The following is a 20,719-nucleotide window of genomic DNA, read 5'->3' on the forward strand; positions in this document are numbered from 1 at the left end:
AATAGTCTTTAACATCAATTAAGCGATATTCTTGTATCAAATTAATTTTATTATCAAAAGCCTTCTCTTTACCTTTGCCAACTTATACAATTATTGTTAAGGTTCGTGTTATTCTAAACAAATTCCGTAATAAACTAAACACGAGTTGTTCTGATGAGAACTAATGGTAGGCTTTACGGGAAATCACCAGACATCTTGAATGTATATTTGTACGGCGAATTTGGTTTCTTCAAAATAATGAATGTATAACATTTGGCATATTTTTAATATGGGTAATCCAATGTGATTAATTATCACTACGTTTGTACACAATATTGCTGTAGTCTCTCCGAAGTCCACAGCTTGCTTTAAAGTCAAAGACGCGGAGATTGTGATCGGTGGCCACGAACATATATTGGCTATCACAGGCTAGGCTGTACACTGGCGACAAGCCATTATGATTCCGCGTCCTTCCCGGAAAGTACAATTGTACGTATTTCTTCATTCTTATATCGTAAAGGTTGACCCGTGCATGTCTGTTGGTGCCGGCCAGCACCGCATGCAGACCATCGTACTCCAAGGAGTAGAAGGAGGAGTCGAACGGATCATCCCAAATGGCTACATCGCGATCCACGCGTCGGTCAAACATCCGAAACGTGCTGTCGAAGTTGGCAGTGAAAATGACCTGGTCATCTTTCAATTTCAGGTCGTAAATTGACATTGTTTTGGAACTGAACACCAATTCCTCGCCACTGATAAAGAAGGAATAATTTGAGATAGTTAATAACACAAATAATAATAATCAAATGTAAATCAAATAATATATCTACTTTGTTCATTGTTTAAACATTAGCAAAAACATTCCTGCACATAAGATTTTAATGGTAACAAGATGTATCCATAACTAATAGACGGTAGGGCTTACCTTTCAACATGGACTGCCCTCAGGGCCTGGCGACCGTCGTCAGTGTAGAGTCCCCCATACAGCCACTGGCCATCCGAACTCAGTTCCAGAGACCTAAAGGCGTGCGGCAGATTCATCACCTGATCAAAATGCGTCATTCCAAACTCCTCCGCACGCTGCCACAGTCTGCAGCAGTGATCTGTGCTGGTTGCGTACAGATCCTTGACAAAGTCTACGCAGTACAAGTACTCGTTGGCCGGATGCATCCTCTGCTCCGTCATCACCATGCTATCGGTATCGTAGTGGAAGCACGATCCACAAACCCGTCCCGCGAATATGGTTTCATTCTTTTTGACGAAATCGGAGATGTCGGTCTGTGCGGACGTATAGATCTCCTCGTCGAAGCGACGATGCAGTGCATCACAGCTGGCCCGTCGGTACTTGCGCAGATAGCAGGCATGTGTGATGTACAGAAAGTCGGCCTCCAGGCACAGTTTGGTGGGGAACATCTGGGCATGGTGGAAGTAGGGTCGTTCGAAATAGGTGCCACTAACCCAGTTCCTTGACACTTCGATGCGTTCATAGTTTGTCAGGCGTCTTCGGTTTCTAGGAGATTACCAAAGGAGTAAATTATTTTGAGTTTATTATCCGATTCTCATTCGCCAACCTCTTTTCGATCCTTGGATTATTCCGGTGGCCACAGAGCAGCAAATCGTAGGCCAGTGGGTAGAAGTAGTAGGCTTCAATAATATACTCCAGAGCCTGGTCCGCCCGGCACAGGGACAGTAGGTCCCCCTCCGAGCAATAGTCGAATATGCGGAGCAGGCAGTCGATGGTCAGATCCTTCAAGCTCATGCGGGATCCATCCATCATATCTTTCACCTCTAATTCGTGAATCTAGCTCGATTTCCGAGCAAAAAGCAAGCAAATTGTATATCGATTAATCCACTTCTAGCGTTACCTTTGCAACACTACGAAATTTCCGTTAAGTTTGACATCAGTCAATAATTAAATTCAAACGTGTGGTCTTTCATAGTGTTTTTATATTAATAATTTGAATATCAAATGTATATTCTTTCATAGTTTATTTATAATAAATAGATCTCAGACAATTTGATTATTTCGAATAATCGATATATTTTTCATTTATAGAATTTCCTCAGCTAAAAAACAGTGCAATCTTCACTTATGTGTCATTGTTGACGTAACTTGACCTGAAATTGTGAAATTTAAAGAACAATGAAACACTTGTTAATTTCATCGACCTTTGAAAACAGTTTTTTTTTAAACACTTCCCATGTTGATGACTATATTTTTTTTTAAATTTCACCAACAGGAAATTAGTCTATAGATTTACAGCTTTGAAGTAACTATTACCAAGGAAAATTTTGCTTAAAAGTGCAAGTTAATTATTACCACCCCTTTAGCCAATAAAGCTTTTAAAATGTTACTATCTTAGCTTTGGTTTTTCAATGGTTAACAATATCCACTAGCTGTGTCAAGGCAATCCAAGAAAATACAATTCATGGAAAATGGTTAATAAATTTATTAATTTTGCTTGTGTAGAAGGTTAAGCATCAAGGCTAGACTTCGGGGAACTATTGCGATAAATGACATCGTTGGAAAATGAGTTTTTATCATTCGATAAGAAATTTAGGTTTGATTTTAGAAAGATTCCCACCATTGATGTAAGCCGCCTGCAATACCAAACACGAAATAGTCCGCAACTGCACATTTTGGGGACAAAAGTCTAAAATATACGATTTACGCACATAAATGTGCGGCGTGCGTACGACCACGTACTCATACAATTGCAGCAATCTAAAGTTATTTAGAACACTGTTTCCGCAATTAGGCACGAAACTGCCGAGATTTTTGCGCTAAATACCTTAACTGAGCATTTGATTGACTTGAAATAGCGCACAAACTGTCTGATCTGTCTAGAAAGTATCTCGTATCTTTCTCGGCATTTATCTGCCGCCTTCTATGTAGATACTGCAAAATGGTGCATAAAGTTTTATGACTTTATGAAGAAGACCATGGAACGATTGTTCAGGTTAAGAATTTCGCATTATCTATTGGGTACTCAAAGGAAAACATAGGACTATCTTCTAATGGCAGACAGTATAAGCTGTGTGCGAGGGCAAACAAAGAAATTCACAGAAAATCTTGAGAATTGAACCAGAGTCATAACAAAGAAACAAGTAACGACTATTTTTGGGTCAGGGAAAGTAGCGTAGCTGTCACTGTTCAGGTCTACTTTATGGTTGTCAAGGTACTTAAGGTTTTAGAACCTAAAAAAGTGAATTTGTAACAGGGCTAGGCACTTATCTAGTCCACCTTTGTACTTTCCATTTAACATACTTTTTCGGGTAGCGTGACCCCTATTAGAGCTTCGTTATAATAAAGGAATCGTGACTTTTGGTTAAGTAAGGAATGCGAAAAGTTCTGGATCGTTCGTTCCGTTCTATAAGTCCCCTTTAAAATCTTATCAAACTGCACATGACAATGGGCTTTACCCTTTCAAGAACTCGAAGCTTTGAGTACCCATCCTAAAATGTATTCTTAAAATATTAAGTTAAATAAATTAAGGATACTTATGGTAAAATATATAAATTCACATATTGACTTCAGACTTTGGTTCAATATGTATCAATAATCGATAATAAATAAATTTATTTAAACAACAAATAAGACAGACAAGAACATACGCTACAAAAGCATCCGATTTGAATACATTTCCTGTGTGGTTACATATTTCCCGATGGGTATTTTCCAGTCGGGTCTTAACCGATCGGGCGAATCTAGTTAAAGTTCATGCGTGGCACTGAGCCCAAAAAAAATTGATAGTCACAATCTGTGGGTGACGTAGTCGTCAGCAGTTTTCGCGTTCTGCGCAGTTCTCGTTCTCTCCGGCAATTTCATAATCTGAACAAAGTGCTCGACCACAGGTAAAAATGCTCGAGCACGGCGCACACAGAGCCAAAAATCGGGGGGCTTACGTACAAGTATATGTACATGTAGGTGGTATACATGCGAAAGTCCCCGTCACGTCGGCACATCAGATGACAGTGGTGGGACCTCCGCATTCAGCAGCTATTCACAATATTAGTTTACTGCTATTGTGGAGCAAAGTCGCAAATATTTCCGTAGCCAAAGTCACGTTCGCCCACCTGATAACTTCCAGTGACTTGGTTGCATTATCAGCTTGGGAATCTGCTGCTCCGGTAATGGGAATCTCACAAAGAACACTAACTAATATGCTGATATTTCCGACACAAGAGAGAATTCTCGATTATGTGCCGTGAACTAATCATTAATCACCTTCATGAAGAAAATAGATTAGGCCTGAATGAAAAAACATATTTTTGCAAAATATTTATCTGATCTTAATCAAATGTTGAATGTTACTAGTAAACAATATGACGCATCCAGAACCAAAAATCTTGTTTTCCCCTGACTCATTGTTTTCATCTTTTGAAGCCTTTCGCTTCTGGTGAATCTACCATAAAACATATCAACATTCATGTTGTTGAGCTAATAGTCTGGTTGACTGATTACAATTTTATAAATATTTACATTCTTTTGTCAATCAATTTACAGCGCTTTTTTACCCCCAAAGAAACAAATTTGAATTATTCTTGGTGAGATCAAATTTCAATGTATTATGTTCTTTTTTTGCAATTTTCACTTACAAGATTTTAATAGTAGACAAAGCGTAATACAGACGTATTAAATAATAAATAACAATTTGCATTCGTTGCATTTTTTAACATGGAAACTAATGTGTTTTAAAGCCCAAAAGCAAATCAGGGCGACTGTCCTTTGATAAGATCAACAGTTTGCAAAAAAATTAAAATGTTAAATGTATTGTACATAGGTAGGTTTTAGGAAGAATCGGTTGCAGAGAGGAGGCTGCGGAGCGGCGTGATTCTTGAACGAATCGAATCGGGGCCGCAGCGCGATTGGAAGGCAGTGAGTTCTTGTGTGTCTAAGGTTTAAGTCTTTGTTGGCAGTACCACCTGCAGGAAGACGACGTGGAACGCAGTCGGAGTCGGCGCGACCCGGAAGGCCAGGATGTCCACAGTGTCATATCATCCGATATGCCCAGTCCCGGCGGCTAATCAGCCGGCATTCAGCCGGATGCAGCCAACGCGCCAGCGTGTCCCAGAATGCAACCCGTGGGTGACTCCACGAGCTCCAATCAGCCCATTTCCACATCCGTATCGGGTTCGGGTTCCGTGGACAGGCCATTGGCATTCTGAGCCATTTGGAGCGTGGTGCGAGTGTAGTCCAGTGGCTCTACGCCAATGTCCTCGTACTCGTGCTTGTCACCCAAGGGACAGAGTCCTTCCTCGTCTTCATCCATCGCATCGTCGGCGTTGCCTTCGTCCTCCTCCGCATCGCTCCAGTCCTCGGCCACCTCCACGTCGACAGGCAGGTACATGTGGAAGGGGCGCTGCTCTCGCAGCCACGGGGTCAGGAAAATGTGGCTGGCGGTCATGCGTTCCGTGAAATCCTTTCGCAGCAGCGAAAGCAACAGCCATCGCACCGACTTGGACAGCGTCAGGGGTATCTGGACATTCCCGTGACGTATGACGGTGATGAGGTTGCAGTTGGCCTTCTCGTAGAACGGGTACTGACCCACCAACATGGTGTACAGGATCACGCCCAGCGACCACATGTCCGCCGGTTTGCCCTTGTACGTTTGCTGGGGGCACAGCAGTTCCGGAGCGGTGTACAGTGGGCAACCGATCTTGTCGCTCAGAGTATCGTCCTCGCCGTCGAGGATCATTGAGCCTTCCAGTGATTCATACTGCAGTTTGGTTCTGTAATTAGCAAATGACAAACTCAAATAAATAATCTGCCAAAAAGGGTACAAAATATATGCATGTGTTTCTTATAAATACAACTAACAATCTTTTTTTTTTTACTCGTTTCTATTAAGATTTTGAGAACTATTGTTGCCAAAGAAGTGTAGATATGACTGCACCTTGAGTTGGCACTGCCACTATTCTGATCGCAACTGTACCCGTTCATCAGACCCAGCGTCGAGCTCTACATCATGTGCAATCCCTGGGACTTGCATAACCCCCGATTTTGTGGGGCCATTAGCTAGCGCAATATCGAAGAGACTTGAATCGATCGGCCACGGAGCTTCAGTTTCAGTTTCAGTTGTAGTTGTCTTTGGCGTTGGCGTTGGCGTATTGACAAGTCAAAAGGCAAATTGGCCGAGAGAGCACATTGTGAGCTGAGCTGAGTTGACTTGGATTGGTGACGAAAGCGCAGCTTGCGACCCCCGACACCCATGAGCGAGTGCCGCCGCCGCCGTCGCCTCCGCCCCTGCACTCCACTCCACTCCCCCGTCCATTGGGCCACTCCACTCCACTCCATTGACATTGGCCCACATTCGAATGCAAAAAGCAAAAAAGTAACGAAAACGCCAGCGAGCACAGCGCATAGAGCCGAAGAGAGTCCGCTGTGTGAGTAGTGAGGTGAGGTGGAGTGACGTATCGCAACTTGTTGCTGCAACGGCGCTTCTGCTGGGACACGAGCACCACTACCAACCACCACATTGGGTATTCCGCCGATAACGAACGAAGAGATATAAGAGAACAAGAGAGGTCGCCGTGGTCTGGTATCCAAACATCCAAAGAGCCAAACACAAAGCAGGCCAAAAAAACCTCGAGCTGACCCTGAACAAAAACAAGCTTTGAAAACGCGCCTCTCCTCGGCACAAATTACAGTGTACACTGTAAGAAACAAATTACCTTCAACTTGATAGCAACAGGTGGGCAATAAATAGGCGGGAAAAGAGATAGCGCATTCAAAAATTATATCCAAAGAACTCGGTTCTCAATTAAGAGCAGGTTTCTATCCATATATCTTCGGGTTTCATTTGTATTTTTATGTCCTCGATCGTCTAGTTTCCCCCATTCGATACAGAAACATTATAAACTTATATTTAAGATCAAGGCAAGTATATATAATGATAATTTTAAGATCAAGGTTTTCTGTGAACCAATATTAATATTTTTGAGTGCACGGAAGGCAGGTGGAGATGTGATGAGGAGAATAGTTACAGCTGCTGACCTCGATGCGCGATATAATCGGACTTTGAAGAGCGTCTTGGGGATCTCTTCCCTCTCCCTCTCTCTCTCTTTCCGTTTGGCACAAATTAACCAGCGACAAAGGTTAAAATAAAATCGGAATCGAAACGAAATACGGAAAACCGGCGGCGCATAAGTGCTCAAACCTCAAACACCTTGGAAGTATTTATGTACGGCAAGAGAGCATACAAAATAAAAGTATGAACCAGAGATTTGTACATACGCATTTGTATATGGGAGGCACTGGCATATACATAAATGCGTTCAAATACAGAAGATCAGAGTCAGGGCCATTCACCGCACTGTGACCTTAAAAATTCGGCTCGTTGTTTGGTTGTGCGTGTGTGCGCCCGCCCCGTTGGATATATGTAGATATGGAAATGGCCACGCCCATTGAGTATGTATGTACACCCAGCAAGCACTTATCTATATAGAGTTAAGTATTATTCGAATGGAAATGGGATTGGAAGTGAGCGCCAGTAATCACAGCGCAGTTGAGTCGTATTGAACACTTGTTGTTTATTTCTCGCCAAGGTGAGAGAGCTATAGTATAGATAGAGATCTATGGGTTTCTTCCTTCCGCCGTTTTGCACTTGGCACAGAACGACGAAATGACGAAAAAATCAGCAGATATTGCGCTAATTGCAAAGCCATACGGAATCGAGCAATGTTCACGTCATTCCATGCTGATGTCAGTATAATTTCAAAGATAATAAGAACGGGAGACATACAGTTGTGTTCATTAACATATGCGAAAATACATTTTGGGTGAAGGTGGGGTCAATATTTCATCATCCACTGTAAACTCACACACGGGAAATCGACAAATCAAGCGAACGCCGAGTACGTGGCCCCCAGATCCCCCACCCCAAAACCATATTGCAAATGCCATGTTGAACAATTCTTGAAATGTGGCAATTTCTAGCTTCCGAAATGTGTAATGAAAAAAAACGGGTGGGCCAACATTTTGGCCATCACTGTGGCACATTGGGCCCTTGTGTACGAGTATGTACACAGAGATACAGTCGGGGTCAGCAAAATAAGGCATGTGCTTGCTCACTGAGTGGCAATTCTATTATAATACCTAAATTATAATTCTTTAGCTTGTGAGGTTTTTGAAATTATTTAACATTTTTGATCTTATTCCTATTCATTTTTGCAATGCTTCGAATAGTATGAAAATATGTTTACTATTAAAATTAGTTCGAAACTACCAGTGTGCCCTGTGCTGTACATACGTACGCCTTGCGTTCATTCGGTTTGTCAGTATAATTGTTGTTGGCCTATTGGTGATTCGATTGCAACACTTGTTAAATGTTCAATGTTACCCACAACGACGGCGCCAGCAACAACAAAAGCAGCAGCAGCAGCAACTACAACAACATGGGCCAATAACAAGAGCAACAATTGTGGCACCACCAACACACGACCACAAACAAGATCTCTCGCTCATAACGAGTTTCCATCGAATTGCAAAATAAACCGACTAGCCATATGCAATTGAGTTGGTATAAGGCAGGCATATGTGGCGTATATTGGTGTATATGGGTTTTTCGAAGGTGTCACCTGGACACGCAACTCACCTGGCCTCGTCGATGAAGTAGAACCGCTTGAGCTTGAGGTCCCTGAGGATAATCCCGTTGCGGTGGCACACCTGAACGGTCTGACAGATCTGGTGGAATATGGCCCTCGCCTCCGTCTCGCACAGTCGCTTCGCGTGGCGGATGTAGGTGTGCAGGTTCTCGTACACCCCGGTCACCCCGCCCGTGGAGTCCCTCTCCTGGGGCACGGGCGCAATGAGGATGTAGGTGCGATCCTTGGTCAGCGGTATGATATCGTGCACGGGTCGGATCAGTGGATGGCCATAGATGGTGCTCCGTCGCAGCTCCTCGTCGTGCTGCTGCAGCTGAAAGTAGGCTCGCTGCACCTTATGCAGCGGTTCGTTTACAATACGGCATAGGAACTGCTCCCCGGTGAAGATGTCCACGCAGCGGAGATTGGAGGCGGTTAAATCGACCAAGTGGCGATACGAGGCGGGCGTCTTGGCAGCCACGGCGGCCGATATGTGACTAGGCTGGGCGCTGATCAGATAACGCTGTTGGATGAGCTTGACGGGCTGCTGGTCCGTGGGTTCCGCTGCGATGCCCAGGGCCAGAAGGTCACAGGCTCCGCCGGGCGTCATTAGCTTCTCCCTGATGGTCTGCAGCATCTTGGCATTGGGGAACTCCTTTTTGGGCGTAAATAATCCCGGTACGGTGTCCTCCTGGCTGCTACTCATGCCACTGCTGCTGGATGATGAGGAGGTGGCGGCGGCGACTGCTGGCGAGACTGGTGACGAATAGTTGACTATTTTGCTGGTGGACGCCGCTGACGAAGCCATTCTGCTGTTTTGACCGCTACTGTTATCCATGCTTGCTTGTGTTTACCACTTCACTTAACTTTATCACAGTTCTGCTCTCGCTACGTTTTCTTCGTCTTATTCTTTGCTAATGCTTCTTCTTCTTACTAATTTTGTTACTCCGCTTTAGCCTGGCTGTACTTGGCTGTTAATTGTTTTGACATTTAACGACGCGCCGTTTAGTCTCCGATTAAATTCGATTTAAACTCTCGTTTAAACTCAGGGCTACTACTTCGTTAGTTTGGCCATGTGCAATGCGGGTATACACTGACGAAATGCGGCGATTTTAAAACAAATCGGACGCTGCTCACTGAACTCGCGAAACGAAACGAACGCGACCGTCTTCTCCGCAGTTTGAATTTCAAATGTGACCATCCACGCGGTCGAATGAAGCACGAAGCGAAGAGAACGTCGAAATACAACGGCGCTCTCTCGCACCCTCTCGCTCGCTCTCACTGCACCGATCCTTCTCTGTCTCACTCTCACCCGTTGGAGGAATTTAGCTCAATGCGGTAGGTATGGCAAGAGGAGAGGGAGACCAGAGAGCGTCGTTATTTTTTGAAATCAAAATGGTTGGGGGAAAGAGAGAGAGCAAGAGCATCGTTATTTTTGAAAAAATTGCGCTGAACGCTGAAATTCCGATTCCAACTGAATTCGAAATACGTAGCTGTATGAACACTGTGTATCCCCACAGCAACCCTTAAACTTTTCTTCTACGATTTTACGTAGTAATCTGCGCGCAGCAATAAATCGTGGCGATAAGTTAATTAGAGGGGGTTAGTAAACTGATAAAATCCACAGTTTTAAGATCAAATTAATGAAAGTACAGTCAGCTTGAACTTCGATTTTGTTTTATTGAGTACGGGTACGGATATCGAGGACAGAAACACCCGTATAACCATCGCTATGACTCGAAAATATCGTTTGTGGTTTGGTTGGCTTGAATACTTGAGATTTTCTCCCGCTCTGATAAGGCAATATTTTACAAGATGGATTGAAATTATTTGTTTTCCCACAGCTACGAAATTTTTAAACCAAATTCAGTGATGATGTAAAAATTTTAAAGTTTAAAGTAAGTTTTTGAGTAGTTGCTTTGCAAACTAAGCATTATTTAGGAGATAATTATTATTCTATCTATAATTTTAAGTTTTATCCATAAAACATTTTAATATCCTAATATACATATGTACATATATAAAAGAAAGAAATTCGTCATTTAAATACTCCAGATTTAGATCTGTTATATCCCTAAGTATATGACCACAGATGGACATTTCAGATGTACGCAGTGCTAGTAAATCCTAGAATTTAAATAAATACTCCCAAACTCTAATCTTCAAAGAACGCTTCAATCTCTTGGATCCAAATCGATCATTGAATTTCTTCCTGTGCGAGATCATTACTCATTTGTGTGTGTGTGTATGTGCATTTGCCTTGCTGTTTACCTCGCGGTGCAGACGATTTCATGATTTTTGCAGCTGTCCCGAAACGAGGATCACTGGGCTACGCAGGAATTACGACAGCAACAGAAGGCAGTGATCAGAGATCCTCAAGGAGCAGGTAAGAACCACCGAGCGGCATTATGTCGCAGGTAGATTCCTACATACATATGTCAGCTGCACTATTCCACCCCTAAGCACTGTATGGCAGATATAGTGCATCGGTGCAGAGCTGTACATGCGATGCAGTTGCAGTTGCAGCTGGCGCAAGGTGATTTCCCACTAAAGACATCCGTCGGAGGATACACAGGCGCACAATCGCGGTCACAAGAATAGTAACTATCGCATTTAAACCTTAAGTAAATGGAAAAAAAGGGTTTTAAATATAGTTTTTAAGACAGAATTGTTGGACTAAAAGACCGGCAAAATTTATTTTTAAAATCGTTTATTTGATACAACTGTAAGATAGATATAACTCATTAAATTTGAAATTTGCCCATTCTGAAATACTGGAATTTTGAATACTAATATTTTCACCGCTACTGTGTGTTCAGGCTTGTATTTTGGGCCTTGGTTTTATCAATGCGTTTTTCACCGATCTCTTCGATTGAATTCTTCATATTGTAACGCTCTTTTTGAAACGCAACGTCCGTTTCAATTGCTTCCTCTTCCCACGAAGTAGCCGATAAATACGAATGCGAAAATCGCGAACATAACAAATAACACCAACAAACCTCCGTATCACTCTCTTCTCGCCCCGTCCCTTTCACAAAGTCTTGCATCTGTTTCTCGAAAAGAAGATTGAAACGAGAATTATACTGGTACCGTGACACCAATGCAACCGAAAAGGGGTAAAATTATAGGGGTGGCGACATCAAATTGAAATTGAAAAATATATTATTTGCATACGACATACTTATTTGCAAGCACTTATTGTTTCGCTCTGGTCACTGCACTCACTTATACGATTAAATAGGCATCCGCATTTTGATATGAAGAGTGTAGTATGTAGGAAAATATACATATTCTTTAGAAATAATCACGTACATATACGTGAACACAAACAACCTTTATTCCAGTAAATCACTTTTGAGTTTCATCATGGTCCGCAATGATGATTAAGTTTGAATTGTAGTTCGCAGTGGGAAAATTATACAAACATATTTCATAGAAACTTGAAATGATTCCTGATGATGCGTGATGAAATGATATATTACTTGCTCCAACCCAAAACTTCTACTTCCGTTTTGTGATTTTTTAGAACCAAAACTACTTACTCCTAAAAATATTGAATTCGGTATTAATCTACATATCTTTCACAAGGTAGTTCATTTATCTTATTCCATATTAAACGGATTAATTGATGTTGAGCAGTAATAATTTCACATGTAACCGTAACCCATTTCGTTGAACCACTGTGCCCCAAGCCCCACCAAGAATACGTTACATTTTAAATTTAAATTCGAACATTCGGATCGAGCCGACCACTTTGTATCTCACGAAAGCGGTTACTTTTTCGAGACTCGTGGACTGTTCTGCGCTAAGATTTCAGCGTGCTTTTTGCCTTTGTGCGAATGAGCGAGCTACTTTGTTGTTGCCAAGCTGGCATGAAATCCAGATTTCACATCCAAGAAAAAAAAAACAAGTCAGTGCGTCATCGGCTGCGTCATCAATTCGGGATGACGACGCCTCGCCATTCCCATTCGCAATTCCCCTTCCTGATTCAGATTAACCATTCGAAGCTCCGTCACATCGACATTCCCCAAAAACAGGCACACAAACTCGTATATCTTGTATTCGCCAGCGGGCGGACGCTTTAGTTTGTGAATATACCCTGACTTTGGAGTTTCAGATTCGCACGAAATTGTGGAAGGTGAAGTTCTCGAAGTGAGTGAGTGAGTGGTTTGGATGGGAAGTGCATGATGCACGGCCGTGATGTGGCTTTTATAAAAAAAAGTAGATTAGGTTGTGGCACGTGGTCTGGCGATTGCACTTGCAGTGGAGCTCTGATGAATGTTAATGTCATGCGGTCTTTTCAAACCCATAAGTATGAAAGTAAGTTGGACTCCATCAAGGTTTCAGGTCAGGGTAAAATAGGCATATATAAATATATATTAAGACATTGAATCCCTTATATCTGTAGATGTAGAATGCAGATTATATTCGTCTATCTGCAAACTACAAGTTTGTGTAAACATCTCGCGCGGTAAATCGTATCTAGCATCGCAAAAGATACACTCTCACTAGTTCGAGCGTGCAGTATCTGTATGTGGTTATGGGTATGAAACACAACAGGTTGTCGACGGTGTTTGGAGAAAGTGCTTATTGCCAGCAATACCATCAGGTGCAATGACCACATAGGTATAGGTATACCTAGTCGGTGGATGGTTGGTTCGAAAAAGCGTATAAATTGTCATGGAAACGCGACGCTCTGTGGACGGCACAACATGCGAGGGAACTTGATCTGATTAAAGCTCCATAATCAACTAAGGGAGTTTTCCGACGAAAAGATTGGCCATATAACTACTAAGAAATACCTAAAGCCTGTCCAACATTAGACAAGCTGCATACCGTTAATAGAAACTATTATAACTTTCTTTTCGTACAAAGAGAAACATGACAATGTAATGGTTAAGTTCGTTGAACTTTAACTATGTGATGTCTTTGGAGCTTAGATAAGGAGATACATAACTTCATATGGTAAAGATCTCTTTAATGTTACTTGAAAATAACGTCTTGAACTTCGATAAGAAGATACTTAACATTACATATAGTTTCTATTTAACATAACTTCTTGAACTACCCAAGCATTAATAGTTGCATAAACTCCAAATTTGCTCATGAAGGGATTGCAGTGCTCAATCTTTCAGATACATCTACTGCTTCCTCCGTTCTTCCGCTTGAAGGCCGCAAACAAGGGTTCAAGTACAGCAAACACTTTCTCGGTCACACGTATCTGTTCTCTGCGTAGGTGGTGAAAATTGCTGCCCTTTTTCCCAGTCCCGATTCTTCACAGATGCATTTCCCAGATGCCAGCATGCTGAGGATTACCCATTGTCCGTAATATTTGTATGGAAAGGATGCCCCGTCGAAATGCTATTGATGAACTCTCGCACACATGCTTGGAAATATTATTACTAGTCACGGCGTGGGAACCGAGGCAGAAATGTCCCAAGATCCATGCAGAATATGGCCATTTCTGGACGTAAAGGTGGGTAATTTGCGACAGATTTATAATACGGGTACACGGCACCGGCATTTCCCAGGTGAAAATGCGACATTGCAAATAGTCATCACCCTGCTGTACGGTTGTATCCCAGATACATAGATACAGAGAAATTGGTTTGTCAGGGAAATCGGTTTTTCAAGAAAAAGTTAGCCCTTTATTCCCAACTCGGACACAAACGAGACGGTGAGGTACAGCCTGCCGAGGACCATTAACCCTGTCAACCCCTAAAATGACAATTGTTTGAGCTATCAAAAGGATATTTTTCAATAAAATATTATCCAAAATAGTTTCCCCTTTCTTCCGAGATGGATTGTTATGCATATGTGCTTTTCTTAAAGGGGTACAACAATTTCACAGTTTTTCCGCACAAAAGCAATGCCGACCGACCCACATTTATGAATGGAAAGTATCCTTAATCTTATCATCATGGGGTGGGTTGGACTTCGACCGAAACTTTGTCAAGTTTCCTCATTTTTCACGATAGATCCAAACGAACTTTGGCCCTTTTCTTCAATTTTGTAATTGCGCCGTTTATTTGCCCATTGTATTTTCGCGCGACCCTGTTTCACCTGGGAAGATCCCGGATCCTTTGTTCTTTTGTGACACCAAACTAGCTGGAAAACCTCTTTTTTCATATTGTCATCATTGTTACACTTTTCTTTGTAAATAAAAACTTGACAATTTTCTGGAAAATATATGCGCAATAAACAACGATGGCTTGATCAAGCAATCAAAATCTGATAAGATTTGTTTATTTATATTTATTTACTTAGCGCCTTAATTAAATTTGCCCAAAAGTTGGCTATGATTGCGTGTCGTTCGGATTTGAAGCTATCTTTTCAGATTCGCGCTTTTGTTGTTCGCGGCAGTTAATCCAAGAAACAAGTTCTCTTAGGAGCATTTCAATCTTTCGGTCGACTGATTCAGCATCCCTCAATGAAGTTCCACGCTTCTACGCACTAAATACAGCCTGCAGTCGAAAAGGACCTCTCAATCCAGTCCTGTGCACCACCTGCTTCCTGTGGATGATGCTGGGATTCCGAGATATCCTTGCAGCTGAACATATGCGCCTACGCTACTTGGTTTTGAAATTTTAAGGGCTGTTGGAAATTTCAGGATGCTGAAGGTCCTAAAAAACGATATCAACTGTACACATGACGAGAAACATAAGGATAATCTCCTTGCGTGGATATGTTTGAAAGAACTGAACAGAGTTGGAAATCGGGCAATAAAATCATATTATTTTTCGAGAATTTCTGGAAATTTTTTTAAAATATTCAAAATGAATCCTTGTGTAGCAAACTATTTGACAGGATATCTTAGTTGTAAAAATAATAAATACGGGCAAAAAAAGAGAAACTAATCCACTGAAACACCTGATTATTTTGTATACACGCATCAATATATATTTGCAAATATATAATATTGTATATGCTTATTTACACAGTTATAAATATATATATAGTTATTTAAAGACATGTATGTGTGTACTATTGTTTAACAAATGCCATGTGTGCATAACGTTTAATAGATTTATTTGTACGTTTGCAGAGTAAATACGTTTTTTGTTGTGTGTAATACCATTTCTGCGATATTGTTTGCAATAATACACTGTAAATAGCTATACCTTGATATTATATATATATAATATAAAAGGTACTTCGCCATAATATGTTATATACCAAAATTTCCTTTATATGTCTCGTTCAACGTTGGGTTTTTGGAATGCATAGAATTTGAAATGGATTATTTATATAGAGATGCTTTTAGAACACCCTTATGAGGACTTTAAACCGTATCAGTTTCAAAATAATATTAAATCAAAAACCGAAACCTTTGATTTAACAAATCTTCTAACATAATTGAACATATTTTTGGTATTGCATAGAAAATAAATATTATAATCTTTTTCAAAAGAACCGTAACCAATTGAAGTAGTTTTATCTATGTACATTAAGCTTTTCAGAAATAATAAACCGAAACCATAACAAATGTAAATTTCACTGTTCATAACCGATATTGATTTGATTTTGGTTCACGATCTGTATTCGGGTTGAAGCTTTGGGTTCCAATTGGAAGAATTGACTTAGGAATATCCGGACGTTTCGTTTTCGCTTTCCTCTACAATGGATTTCTTGTCCTCCGGCTTGCTGCGTCCTGTGAATCTCTCGAAGATGGAGTGCTTACTGGACTTCTTGCCACCGGAAGTTGCCTTGAAGGAACCCCACGGCACCTTTCCAGCCTCCGATGTGGTCATCAGGATGGAGTACGAGGAGCAGACCTCACCCTCTTTGCTGTTGCGAATCCCGTAGAGGAAGTACACCACCATACCGATGCAAACCCAGACAAAGAACCTTACCCAAGTCACGGCATCCAGATGGACCATCAACAAGATATTACAGAAGATTCCAAGGGCAGGAACGAAGGGAACCAGGGGCACTTTGAAGATCAGGCCACGGGTGTTCTGGTTATGGACAGCTATCACGGCCACGCAAGTGCTGGCTGCGAAGATGATGAATCCATAGATGATCAGGGCCCACCAGGTGCCCGTATACAGTTGCGTCCACGACACCTTCAGCTCCACACAGATGGCAAAGCTCAGGAAGATGAACAGCATCACGGCGACGGACACCACAGATCCCGGTTCGAAACGTCCTAGTAGGGGTTCCAAGCACCTGAACTGGGCCTTAAGTCTTCCAGCTAGGACCTCCTCTATCATCTCACTGGTCGGCGAGGAAGTATCCATGCTGGACTGGGAAGCCACATCCTCATCATCATCGTCGTCGTCGTCGGGACTTCCCGCCACTGCCGGTACCCTAATCGTGGTATGAATTCGCTCCATGGGACGGTATCGCAGGATGATCACACTGGCCGAGACGATGGTATAGGCCAACAAGGTGCCAATGGACATGAACTCCACCAGCTTGGCCAGATCGAAGACCAAGGCGAGGCAGGCACTCATTACCCCGGATACCACTAAATTCAGCAGCGGCACCTGGGTAGTCGGGTTAATCTTGCCGAAGCAGCTGAAGAGCAATCCATCCGAGGCCATGGCGTACATGCAGCGTGGCAGGGCGAACAGGGATCCCAACAGGGTGGTGGTCATTCCACACAGAGCTCCGATGGAGATCAGGTACTTGGCCCACGAGAGGTTCAATTGCCCAAATGCCTCCGGCAATGAGGCAGCCGGATTGATCTCACTGATGGGAATCATGAGGGTCAGGGCGGCGCTGACAAGGATGTAGCCCACTGTCACCACGAACAATGAGATGATAGTGGCCACGGGTATGGATACCGATGGGTTTTTGGCCTCCTCACCGGAAGTGGCTATGGAATCGAAGCCCACAAAGGCGTAGAAACAGGTTGCTGCACCGGCGATGACTCCTCCAACGCCGTAGGGCAGGAACCCACCCTCTGCCTCGGACCAATTTTTGCCATCCGCATACCAGAATCCCACGCTGATGACCAGAATCATCACGGCTATATTGACCAGGGTGAGGAGACTATTAAACACCGCCGTGGCCTTTACTCCTCCGGCCAGAGCAGCCGCATAAACAATGCAGACCAGGAAGGCCAAGACGTCGGGGTATTGGGCCAGTCCGGGCTCGTGGATGCCACCCGTTAGCTCCAGAGTTGTGTTCCCAATCCAACCGCCCAGCATCGAATCCACGTATCCACTCCAGGCCCTGGCCACCGAAGCTGCTCCCAGCATGTGCTCCAGCAGGATATTCCAGCCGATGACGAAGGCCCAGAACTCACCCATCGAGATGTAGGTGTACACATAGGCCGATCCCGCCTTGGGCACTCGAGTTCCGAACTCCGCGTAGCACAGGGCGGCCAGCATCGATATAAATCCGGCCAGGATGAAGGATAATATGATCCCGGGTCCGGCCATTTCCTTGGCCACAGTTCCAGTCAGCACGTAGATGCCAGCGCCAACCATATGGCCAATGCCTGGGGGTAAATACATGTGTACATACATATATGATATATGTGGAGATAGTCTTGTTTTTTGGTGGATGACACATACTCAAATTTCTGGTTCTTGTAAAGCAATAATTCAGATGTCAAGGGATATTGATAAGGGAAATCATGTTCTATTCCTATGTGAAGGGTTCTAAAATCTCTAGAAATCTCTAGGGGATTTCAAAAGCATCACTCTGTCTTCATATCAGGGATTTTCTTTACTTTGAAGGTTAGTCTAGTGCGTTGTTAAAAATATATATAAATAATAAAAACTGCTTGGGGAATGGCTTTTAAAGAAGTTGTTGAATGTTTAGCAAGTCATTTTGAATTAAGTGTGGCTTGTCTTTGGCCGAAAGATGCGCATGTGGCCCCGTGAAACTTGTTTAAAAATGCTTAAATACTTAAACATTCAACGTGTTCAAATAAAAAAACAGTAATTTCTACAATGTATCTTTAAGTACCCCCAACTCTGAACTTTAAGATAGCAGATGTTTGCATTGAAAGCATTGTAGCCCCAGCATATTGTTCCCTAATCGGAGTGGGAAGCCGGAGAACGAGCCGGTTACTGATCGATTAACTGAAAGTACCCAATAGAGCGATGTCGAAGGTGTTGAGGCAGCGGTTCAGCGGCGTCTCCATGACGTCAGTGGGCACCGACTTGGTGCGATTCATCTTGGTGCAAATGCCCGACAATATGTGCCTCAGGATCGCACGTCGTGAGCTCGGCATCCTGGTCGAGACGATGGTTGAAACCGAGTGGAAAGGAGTTAGCGCCTCTTGGGCCACTTGAAGGATCTGAATCTGGGGGATATTTGGATGTATTCCGCGGAATATTCGATGCGGCACTCGGGACACTTTCACTTGTTGTACACAAACAGCTGTGACTGTATCGATTTTTGCATCAAATTCGAAAGCTCAGTGGGCGACTTGCCGAGTGTTTGCACACGGCCAGGAGGCAGCTTTCGTCACTGAGCTTTTTTTGAAGTGCGATAAAATTGTCACACTAAATATTTTTTCAAAAACGTTTGATATGGAAATTATAGAGTACTATAAATAGAGTACTATAGAGTACTACAAATTATTATTCGGAATATTCCGATATCTTTTAGTTCTCAATGCGTTGAATAATCTCTAATGTAATATTTAAGTGTTTAGTTGAGCCTTAAACAATTTTTTTTATATTTATTTACTAAGTTTATTAGATTTAGGTCCCCGCAAAGTATACAATTCAATTTCGTTTAATCGGAAATAAAATATCTGCATATATTTCCATATAATGGAGCATACTTTTAAAGGCCACTATAACTTCGTTTAAAAGCTTGCTTGTGTTTGTGCGCTAAAACCGGAAACTAAATTAGCGTAACCATTTTAAATAAATTGTTGTTACACTTGCCAATCGAGTGATCGACATTTGTAAGTGGAATGTCGTTTAGTGATGATTAGAATAATGCATTAACAAAATTATCGTAAATTTTAAGCTTAAAGTCTTTTAAAATTGATGCCAAGTAATTGCACATAAATATTCCGAATATTAGCAAAATAAGGAAATTATGAGTACCGAATGCTAGTACTAAAATTTAATAATAAACAGCCAATAAGTTGTATTATTATTATTTTATGTCTGAAATTAACTTTAATCGCCACAAGGTGTGTTCGCACCAACAAAACTTGTTGGAGAACCAGTGAGGTTTACTTTTGCCTATTTCTTCGCAGCCAACAATGTCCGGCAATAACGAAATGTCTGATCACGAATTTGTTTTGTCACTGCCGCCGAGCGAATGCAAGAATATGTGATCTTTGCTGATCCACGCGATAGATTGGTTGTCACACCCTTTATGGGGACCAAAAATTACGTTTTCCATTAAACATATGTTGGTGTTTTTAAGTGTAGTTCGCAACACTTCATTATGTGTTGAAAAGCCCAATCAACGAAACTTTAATGCAATGCAATAAGTTAGGGTTTTTAAGTAAAGATGTACCAAGTACTATTAAGTCGAATGGGAAGTACTCTTGGGGATTTCATATAAAGCCAAGTTGGTAAATTAGTTATTAATAATGTTACATTCAAGAAATGCAGTTTTATATTTCATATCTTTATGATAACAGAATGATTTTGATTAGATGACAAAAGCTTTGTAGATACAGATCCTTCTTTAAGGAGAGACTCTTCTGGTATGATCACCTACTTATTTTAGTATAATAACCATTATAATAAGGTTATGGCTTTCTAGTAGCGGTTTTGGGAGCAGCAGGTACCATCCACTGGCGCAGTGGGTTACGTGATGTGTGTCAAAGGCAGAAGCGCCTTCGGAGGCACCTCTGGCATCGCGATGCAGATCGTGCCTGCATATGGATACGGATTTGGGGCTCGGGTTCGGCCTACCCATATGACGGTGGCTAAGGGAATTACCCTACCATCCGTCTCCATCCGTATTCTTCCCATGGCGACAGCCCACCATCGCCATCTCGCCATGACCGTTGCCATTTGGCTGCGAAAATCTATCAGCATCACGAAGCGGACGCTGGGCTTCCAAAACTTTGAATACTAATACCTGTTAGGGATGACCAGGCGCATCGGCATCGCATCGGCTCCGAATCCGTCGTCAACCTGTCCGCAATGCCGGCTGTAGTTGCATGACAACATCTCCATCGCACACCTCCATCTCCATATGGCCAAAGTCCCAGTACCCCGCT

General features: G+C 42.4%; 3 protein-coding genes across 3 annotated transcripts; all 3 read right to left on the reverse strand.

The window, feature by feature from the left end:
* Nucleotides 1-28: 28 nt before the first annotated feature.
* On the reverse strand, nucleotides 29-1,829 carry LOC6738845 (F-box/WD repeat-containing protein 4). The gene is made up of 3 exons (XM_002085609.4): nucleotides 1,551-1,829; nucleotides 905-1,489; nucleotides 29-731 (listed from the first exon to the last, which is right to left on the reverse strand). The coding sequence occupies exons 1-3, from the start codon at nucleotides 1,754-1,756 to the stop codon at nucleotides 287-289; spliced, it is 1,236 nt and encodes a 411-aa protein (XP_002085645.2). The 5' UTR covers nucleotides 1,757-1,829; the 3' UTR covers nucleotides 29-286.
* A 2,689-nt stretch (nucleotides 1,830-4,518) lies between these two features.
* LOC6738846 (tribbles) lies at nucleotides 4,519-9,797 on the reverse strand. The gene is made up of 2 exons (XM_002085610.4): nucleotides 8,577-9,797; nucleotides 4,519-5,712 (listed from the first exon to the last, which is right to left on the reverse strand). Exons 1-2 carry the CDS (start codon nucleotides 9,401-9,403, stop codon nucleotides 5,088-5,090), a joined length of 1,452 nt encoding a protein of 483 aa, XP_002085646.2. The 5' UTR covers nucleotides 9,404-9,797; the 3' UTR covers nucleotides 4,519-5,087.
* Nucleotides 9,798-15,789: 5,992 nt separating this feature from the next.
* Nucleotides 15,790-18,920, reverse strand: LOC6738847 (cationic amino acid transporter 4). The gene is made up of 2 exons (XM_002085611.3): nucleotides 18,613-18,920; nucleotides 15,790-18,013 (listed from the first exon to the last, which is right to left on the reverse strand). Exons 1-2 carry the CDS (start codon nucleotides 18,752-18,754, stop codon nucleotides 16,146-16,148), a joined length of 2,010 nt encoding a protein of 669 aa, XP_002085647.1. The 5' UTR covers nucleotides 18,755-18,920; the 3' UTR covers nucleotides 15,790-16,145.
* Between the last annotated feature and the right edge of the window lie 1,799 nt (nucleotides 18,921-20,719).

Source organism: Drosophila simulans, chromosome 3L, assembly GCF_016746395.2.
Source record: "Drosophila simulans strain w501 chromosome 3L, Prin_Dsim_3.1, whole genome shotgun sequence".
NCBI lineage: Eukaryota > Metazoa > Arthropoda > Insecta > Diptera > Drosophilidae > Drosophila > Drosophila simulans.

Coding starts and splice junctions, on each gene's coding strand:
- LOC6738847 (XM_002085611.3), bottom strand. CDS start 18,754: ATGCCGAGCTCACGACGTGCGATCCTGAGGCACATATTGTCGGGCATT. Junction 18,014..18,612: donor CTTCGACATCGCTCTATTGG/GTACTTTCAGTT, acceptor ATTTACCCCCAG/GCATTGGCCATATGGTTGGC.
- LOC6738846 (XM_002085610.4), bottom strand. CDS start 9,403: ATGGATAACAGTAGCGGTCAAAACAGCAGAATGGCTTCGTCAGCGGCG. Junction 5,713..8,576: donor TACTTCATCGACGAGGCCAG/GTGAGTTGCGTG, acceptor TGCTAATTACAG/AACCAAACTGCAGTATGAAT.
- LOC6738845 (XM_002085609.4), bottom strand. CDS start 1,756: ATGATGGATGGATCCCGCATGAGCTTGAAGGATCTGACCATCGACTGC. Junction 1,490..1,550: donor AATCCAAGGATCGAAAAGAG/GTTGGCGAATGA, acceptor GTAATCTCCTAG/AAACCGAAGACGCCTGACAA. Junction 732..904: donor AGGGCAGTCCATGTTGAAAG/GTAAGCCCTACC, acceptor CTTCTTTATCAG/TGGCGAGGAATTGGTGTTCA.